The following is an 8,768-nucleotide window of genomic DNA, read 5'->3' on the forward strand; positions in this document are numbered from 1 at the left end:
AAAGGATTTTGAATATGGGCATTTTGGAAGGCTTTACCTTTCATGTACAACTTCAAATTTGGTGATGAATATGCAGTTCTGTTGATTTGATCAGATGAAAAATTAGATAACTTGGTTGTTAACTGGAATGTTTAAATATAAGCTTCATGCCAGGAATCCTCTGAATTTCAGATTTCCATAGAAAATGGCAGGCACGATGGCTGTATTATCAGTCAGGTTTAAGTCACACAGATTTAAATTCATGAAATTGTATCTGTTTAGACCAGTTAAATATATGGCTTAAGCTTACCATGCAACGAGACATATATATAAAAAAGGTGCTTTGGATATCTACTGTAAAATAATCACCCAGACCAAACACACTATGGGACTCAAGGCAATCCTTCAGCAAGTGTAGTTTGTCATCACTCTGCTGATTTCAGTGAGGCTGGGAGAATTTACATCAGCTTCAGAGTGATGCTTTCTTCTCAAGCCATAGAGTAAGATCTGGCAGTCCTCAGAGCACAGGGATCCTGTATGAGGAATACCAAATTTCATACCCCTGCAGTTTTTAAGGTTGAGTTTTAARAGTTGAATGACAGAGAGTTTTAAACAGGTTCTATTAGGCATTATTTACACATAGGAGAGTTTATTWAATTGGTTTCACGTTTCTCCAATTTACTAATTTTGTGGAATTAAAGGAATCCCTTTTTCTTCAGGRGTAATTTTGGACTTACCAGATGTGTTTAGATATGTTAAAAATTGACAATAAGCAAGCAAACCTAACACAGCTAGTCTTTCCTGGGCTCAAATAGGTTTTCCCACTGTTTAAACTCTTTGTGAATCACATTGCTTCTGTGAGGATTGCAGAATTTGAGAAATAATTAAGATAAAAAAAAATAAAGGTTGCTCTTCAAATAGTTGCTTCTTTATGATAGTGACTTTTCTTCCTGCCTGACTTAACTCTGGACGAAGTTCAGAAAAAAAGCTATCAAGGAACAAATGCAGTTGATTCCAGTGGGAGAGTGTTCTAATGATCCTGACACACTGACAACTGCAGTTGCTCTGTGCTCTTCCCAGGTCAAGGTCAGACATGCACCACAGGCACTAGCAGCTGTAGTTTGGCATGAGAAATAGCCCATGCCAAAAAAGAAGACAGGGCTGTTTGATTTTTAGGGATCCTCCCCCTCTGGTTGTGAAGGTAGCCCAGCCTTTGCTGTAATATTGTTGTGCTGATATGCCTCACTTGACAGACAGCAGGTGGTTCTTGCTGTTTGTCCTAAATCTGAACTTCCAGTATTGCTTTAACGTTGCCTGTCCCTGGATACTGCAAGAATATTTCTCTTGAGGTATGTTCCACTTAGCAAATATGGGAAAGGGGTGGAGATTTCAAAACCTGGGCTCTTAAACCCCCAAACTCCCAGCTGTTAACAAAACGCAGACTAGTTAGAAGACCCACCAGCAAATTGTATAGGATTCCTGAAGAATTTTCCAGAAATCTCATGTTGTCAACATTCTGCATTATTTTTAGGGAAAATGCAATAATGATAAGTGCCATTCTTCAAACTGATTCTGTTTTTTACCTGAATGCTGCCAGTCCCATACATGCAGTGTCATCTCACACAGCGTATGTCACGATCAGGCTTGTCCCTCAGACATCACAAGAGGTGGCTGTCCAGCATCTGCAGAGGTTGCTCTGAGAGGTTATGGTCACAGCCTCCCTTTTGTTCTCATTTCTAGTGGTTTTTACTGAGTGCTTGGCAATGAATCGGGTAGTGAAGGATAGCAAGACCTATAGAAGCTAATCTACAATTTTTTCTTTCTCTGTGTGTATACATATTTTTTTCTTGTAGGCAGAATTTGCAGACAGCAAATTACCATGCTGTGGGGTGCAGTCATCTCCTAAGATCACGTTGGTGTCTCCATCACCCGTCCTGAGGTCTCTGGCAGAGACCATACCGACTCCAACAGTCCAGACAGTGTATACATCACATAAGCCCATTTCGCTGGCAGACAGGTACTGTGCAGTTCTTTCACAGAAATACTATCATGCTATCTGCATTAAAGGAATCAGCTGGATTTCTCTTTTTGKGTCATAATTACCATAAAGTGTTATTTTCTCTTGTACCAAAAGATTATTGCTTGATTACTTCAGAATAGGTAGGTTACATAAAGAAATATGTGTAATTCATACTTGCTCTGAGATAAGAAAAACCCCTACTTTAATTAACTGCTGCAGCCAGCAGTGTACCGTTTCTGTGGCCAATGGCCAGGAGRGAAAAGGTTGTGCAGGTTTTCCTCAGGCATGTAATTTTGTCTGAACCACAAAGGTTTTGTTTTAATAATTGCTGTTACAATTTAGTTTTTGAAATTAGATGTCCATGGGGGAAAGCTGAGGTTGAGAAATATCTGTTCTTCTAAATGAAAAACAGGCATTGTTTCTTTTTCTTGTTCCTCTTTTTTTTTTTTTTTTTTTTTTTTTTTTTTTTTTTTTTTTTTTTTTTTTTTTTTTTTTTTTTATATCAAGTTATAGTGGATTTGTAGTTTCTCAGAGAAATAACAAGCCATACCACCTTTCCACAGGCAGATTCTTCTCAGATTCCTGTTCTTTCATCCTACTGGTTTTGCATGCTGGCTTCTTATTCTAGAATTTAATCAAAGCTGAACTTCCCAAGCTGATAATTTACTGAATATAAAATGTAGCAGTGGATATACTCAGTACTTCGGAGTCCAAGGCTTATGAAGAGTAAAGTATTTCTTTGACAGCATAAAAAATGAGCCTGTTTTACTTCTGGATTCCCAGTCAATTCCCATTTTTGGTTGYTAATTACTTTTTGCAGATGTTGGTTAATTGCACCTGCACACTTGTTCAACATTGCTAAATCAGCTAAAACATTATCATGCCAGTGAAAATGTAATTCTGAAGCTGTAGTGCTGAACTCAGCTTCTGTAGGATGTCTGGAGCAAAAATGGGTGATTCTACCCCTGCATGTCCATGAATGGGCTGCAAGGTTTCTGCAATGCAGTTTAAATCCCCAAGCTCTGTTACAAGGGAGACATACATAGCTTTCAGAACAGCACAGTAAACAGTTTCAGAAAAGGAATCACTAACCCAGAGCATTCCCAGGGTTACAGAGCCTCTGGAGTGAATTGGTGACAGTAAGGACTTCAGGCTCTGATTCCCACATCCTGACATGTGCAGGACTGMGGTAAATTCAGCCTATCTATATGGATAGCTATCCCTCAATATCAGTGAGAAGCAGAAGACTGTACCTGTAGCCTTTCATGATGCCATTTGCTGTAGCTACTCCATTTTTAGAGATCTAGTCCAGCTTCCTTTGAAATCAGTAGCCTTTAACGGGGGTTAGATGAAATGAYAAACTGCTTTGCCATGTGCATCTTTTTATATCCTTCTTCTTGCCTCTGTTTGCTCTTCAGAAATATCAAACAATACTTGTTTTTGAATCAGCCATCAGTTATCAGCTTTTTCACTGAGTTGAGTCTGACCTTTTTTTCCCCTCCTTTGGCATTTTGAAAATGTTAATTATTTTAAATTGAAATCTAAGACTTATTGTTGTTCCCATAATTGGCTGTTTGTGCATTAATTACACAGCGCTGAGACTCTGAGGCGTGAACTTGAGAGGGAGAAAATGATGAAAAGACTCTTGATGACAGAATTATGAAATTCGCACTTCCGTCAGATGGAGAATGGATTGGGGCCTTTCATGTGCCTTCTGTCTGTTTACATTCCTCTGCTTCTGTGTACTCAACATAATGCATCGGGAAAATGTGTGATGTTCCTGGCTCGCCTGGATTCACCACGGTTGGTTAAAATTACGTCTCGGCTAGACTTTAACTTGAAGGAGTTCCTTTATTCATTTGCTGCTGGGAAATAAACCTCCAATCCTTTATCTCTCCTGAGATTTTATACTATTAAYACAATTAATTTCTGGTTTGGTTTTGGTAAATCTAGGGCGAAAAGGATCAGCAAGGAGCATACAGATTTCTATTGGGAAACACTGTTCTGTACATATGTTAATAARTGCACAGAAATTAATGTTATGCAGAATATTTTGATAGTAACATAGAAAATATGTCATTTTGTACAACTGAAAATTGCGACGAGCTACTGCTATTTGTTAAAGAACCATTTTTAAAGCAGAAGAATGATTATTACATCCTAACCCCAGGACTGTTAGTCTCCACAGAATCAACGGCTGTCTTATTAAATTCCTAACCTTAACCTTCACTCAGAGATATAAATAGCTGCAAGGGGGAAAGACACCCCACCATACAGATATACACACCCAATACTCCCTGTAATTTGTCACCTTGACCTAAACCTTCAAGTAAATCTTACCGYGTTTCCATTAATGGATGAAAAAAAACCCTGTTGTTTAAAGTAATTTGCTACTGACTTTCTAGCTTGATACTGACTTTTTTTAAAGTAAGAGAGGAGTTTTAGCTTCTCCAGTTTGCCTAGGCTTTAAGGCTCGCCCACGCTCAGACATCCTCTGCCCCAGCGCTGAAGGTTGCAGAGCCTCCGTGGTGTGGACGTAGCTCAAACAGGGAGGATTTTTTTTCTTCCTGGGTAAATAAACACCTTCCTGACTGACATGAATTGATTGGTCCCTTTAAAGAACAAGAGCAGTGATCGTTCATGGCATAGATGTGCCTCTACCCGTGTCTTTACTGATCAGCACGCATGTCCTGGCAAACGTGTGGAGGGTGCACCTGGCTATACATCCCATTCACCTCCGACACCCAAGCAGCCTCTGCATCCAGTGGAGCTATCTCAGGCATGAGGTGGGGTGGGTGGTCCAGCATGAGCAGAGCCGCAGCCGCAGGGAGGGAATTTGTGGTGTACAGGTAATGCTACCAACTATTTCCTAGGGAAAAATAAAAAAAAAGGTCTCTGTTTCCCCTTGTTCAGTAGTGCAGGGTCATCTAGAAAACTAACATCATCTGACTGTCAGCTACAAGGTACTCTTTCAACAGGAAAGCTTTTGTGTGTTTTGTATGGCTGAAGATGTGTATTTTTCTGTTACTCTGTACACTATGTTCTCTTATTTGTATTAAGATAAAAGATTGCCCTGCATTTGGCACTGATTACGATGGCTTTATCTCAGCTTAAGCAGTTTGTCTGTGTTGAGGCTGGGAAGTGATTGCTGTGAGACTGGATTTCCTTCAGAGTTAGCTTCTGCTGTTTTTTTCTGAAATGAGAGTTCTGGAGAGCTTTATAAGACAGTGTATTGCAGTGTGAAGGTATAAAATGACTTGTCTATTTTATATTTCCTGGGACAAGAAATTTGCATTAGGCTTCCCATTCAAATCCACCAAACCCAAAACTTCCTGGTTRCCATAAATTGGGTCAAAACACACAGCAAAAGTGTTAGGTAGAAAATCACATTACAAAATTTAATCGAGTGGCTCAACATGAGCAATGGGCACAAGAAGCCACAAAAACACACCTGGACTGTAGATTTAAGAGCATTCCAGTGACTTTTCTGGGTAATCAGATATGACTTGTACACTGTCCTTTCTAGTTACAGTGCCCGGATGCTTCTGTTCCTTATGTTTTGATGTGCCACTCCATCAATCCAGGGTTCTTAAAAATKTATTAGGAACATTAAATCCCCATGAGGAAATCAGAAAGGAGGGAAAAGGAGCAGACACAAAAGAATGCAATTTCCCATTACTCTTTTCTCACCGCTTCCCAGAAGGTATTGGTTAGGGAAAAGCAACAGCACATTTTACCTGTGTCCAAGTGAGAGTGAGCATTCTGAAGAACAAATAAAAGAAAATTGTAACTGGAAATGCTCGTTTGGGAGAAGAAAATGAAGTAAGGTTGAGAACTGCACAGTCCCGACTCTAGCTGAATCTGGTTTTCTGCCTGTCAGGTAACCTCTAATCGTGTTTGAACTGGCAACACTTTCACAAAGTCATTTTGAAGGAAAACCRAGGGAAAAAAACCCAGAAAAAAAATCTGAACACACCTTTCAGTCATACTTATTGCCAAGGAGTGGACTTTAGGAACCCCACAATATGCCTTCAGGTTTGGGGGCAAAACAGATCAAATTACCCACGTTAGGACAGTCTGGTCACATAAGCAAAAGCCTTTAGCAAAACTGAATGTCTGAGTCAGACCAGCTCATCAGATGTTCTGGCCCATAAACAGTCTATTAATTTATTATTTTAAATGCATCATTTTTCTCCCATTGTATAAAATTTCTTCAGCTGACAGGGTCAGAACTGGAAAACAAGAAAGGTGAACCAAGGTTGCTTTATMTGGCCAAGTCTTTATAGCTGAGGCATGCTCTGGGATAGCTGAAGAAGGGCAGAGATTCCTCCTCCTTTGGTTCCCACCAGAAGAAGAGGGAAAGGCTCATGCGGCTGCTTAGTTTCTGTGGGACGCTTTCTACAGAACGACTCCAAGTACGTTGCCTTGTCTTGTTTTAGTGTCTTATCCACTGGCTGCCACTGTTTCCTATTCTGCAGTCTAATGGAGCTTTATTAAAACTGTTTTACTGATATCAAACTAAACTTTTAACTGTGGAATGTCATCACCTTGTTCTTTCTTACTACGTACCTTCTTCAGCCATGCTTCAGCATCTCAGTTTTCACATCCTCTGAAGAAACACTTCTGCCTCACCTCTGGTTGGGAATTACAGTGGTTAGGACACCTGTTACCCAAAACTACTGTGAATAAGACATCAACATGACCATATTGCAGAGGGGTAGATACCCCAGATTTGCCCCTACAATTTAACTTCACAGGTGTTAAAGGATACTCTGCCTGAAGGTTTGTCTATATAATAGTGCAGAAGTATCTGAGCTAGCTTTAATGAGCTTGCATACGCAGTTGTGGCAGCATGAAGCCCAGCACAGGCTATCATCATCATGTACATTGACATGTGTAAAGATAACGCATTTGAACAGCAGCCTTCTGAAGCATGGTCTCCAGAACTGGTGACAGGAAAGGGTGGCTGAAAGGGGTTTGTCTCTTCAGCTCTCCTGGGAAAGGGTTCATCTCATCTAACGTTAAAATGCCCAGCTCTCACTGATGAGAGATCAAAGGAGCTGTCTTCCGGAGGTGCCTCTGACTTAATTGTCTGCCTTTATACTGATTGAGGTTAAGTGAGATGAATCCTGCTTTCCGTCCCTCTGGTTAGGTCTACATTGCAAACCCTCGCTGACACAGCTGCATCATCCAGGGCTCAGCTTCCAGGTACGATTTGTGGTCGGCAGAGCTCTGCCAGYGAAAGCCTTGTGTGTTAGGTGTAAATCAACTGCCAGAAATATCCTTTTGTCAGAACAGCTTTTATCCCTTGCGGGAGAACAGAGAGCTGGGATAACAACTTACAGTGACACAAACACAGAGGCTTCACCATAGTTTTGCTCCATCTGGGAGCAGCTGGTTGATGAAAGCTCCTGCTCCAGCCACGCTGGCAAAGCCGACCAGGGGTGGCCCCGGCTTTTCACAGTGCCCCGAGTGATGCCCTGATCCCGTCAGCAGATCCCAGCTTTTCAGCGTGAAGTCTCTAAGCAGCGGAATGCAATGTTGTCATGTTTGGGTGATTCCAGCAAAATTTATTGGCCATTTAAATAGCTATGCAAGGAGTTAAATATTTTCTCATTTTGCAGTCTCTTTGGAAGCCAACCAATTGTGCTTTGTTTTTGTGTGGTTCAGCTGTTTCCACTATTTTGTTTTAAGAGTAATAACCAGGTTTTCTTTTGAAATGTTGATTGAGATTCCACACCTTTTTCAGATCCCACGGTGTGCAGACTTTTCATGTTTCATAGACCCTGGAAGTGCAAAATTTGAAAATAAACTCCTCCAAAGTTTCAGTTCGTGGCTTCACTCTCTTTCAACAGGATGCCTACGTGCCCATTTGAAACAGAGCTGGCAATGCAGTGAAATGTTTCATTGGAGGCAGCATCATGTTTTGTTTGAACTGTTTACAAATAGCCTTTGGTTTTATTTATTTAATTTTTTTCTGAATACATTTCTGATTCATTTGCTACAAAAAAATCTACTTGTAATTATGCAATGGAATATTTTTTCTTTCTTCTTYTTTTTTTTTTAATGTCCTGATGTTCAAGGAGTTTGCAATAAATATACTGAGACTGATCTGTAATTGCATGTAAGATTAGCCTCACAACTGTGTTTTGTAAAGTTAAGTGCCGTAAAAGAAGCTGAAGATGACGTGGAGAAGGAGGGAAGATAGAGAGTGAGTGGAGGAGAAGGCTTCTTTGGCAGCTGCAGCACTGGGTGGTGGGTAGCAGCTTTACAGCAAGACTGCTCRCACCATTTTGTTTCATCTGAGTAGCAGCATGTATCACCAGACAGTGTATGATGGCATTTTGTTGAAAACATGCCTAAAGAGAAACTTTTACGGCTCAGCTGTTTACCTGTTCCTGTATTCATGCCTGCAATAAAAGAGATGAAAAATAAATCACGGAGTCTGAGCAATTTGTARTCAAACCAGTCTTTTAGGACACAAAGGGGCAGTTAAAGGAAACATTTTCTTGCTGGGAAAGTGGATCCACCAACAAAAAAAAATTACAACACAAAAAAAACCCCAGAGAGATAATTTCTTCATAAGGCCCAGAGGGTTTCCTCCAGCTTAAAGTTACAGTGCAGCATTGTAGGGTGCCAGCCATTTGTGGGATTATTAGTTGGGGCACACTTTGGTAAATATCAGAGCCAGGAAAACTGGCAGGATCAAGGCAGAGAGACATAAAACTTGGCAGGTTGCTGGTCTAGAGCTCAAAAAGAAAAAAGCAAT

The 8,768-nt window shown here is 40.5% G+C and overlaps 1 protein-coding gene across 1 annotated transcript in view; it reads left to right on the top strand.

Moving 5' to 3' along the window:
* EPB41L4B (erythrocyte membrane protein band 4.1 like 4B) overlaps positions 1-8,420 on the top strand; it is a 168,621-nt gene extending 160,201 nt beyond the window's left edge. Inside the window, exons 24-25 of the mRNA XM_057379242.1 lie at positions 1,833-1,996; positions 3,593-8,420. Coding sequence (XP_057235225.1) covers positions 1,833-1,996; positions 3,593-3,662 — 234 coding nt within the window. The 3' untranslated portion in view covers positions 3,663-8,420. The remainder of the gene's footprint in view (positions 1-1,832; positions 1,997-3,592) is intronic.
* The last annotated feature ends 348 nt before the right edge of the window (positions 8,421-8,768 follow it).

The sequence above is a fragment of the Malurus melanocephalus genome, unplaced genomic scaffold (assembly GCF_030028575.1).
Source record: "Malurus melanocephalus ecotype Western Australia unplaced genomic scaffold, MMel_1.1 scaffold_395, whole genome shotgun sequence".
Lineage (NCBI taxonomy): Eukaryota > Metazoa > Chordata > Aves > Passeriformes > Maluridae > Malurus > Malurus melanocephalus.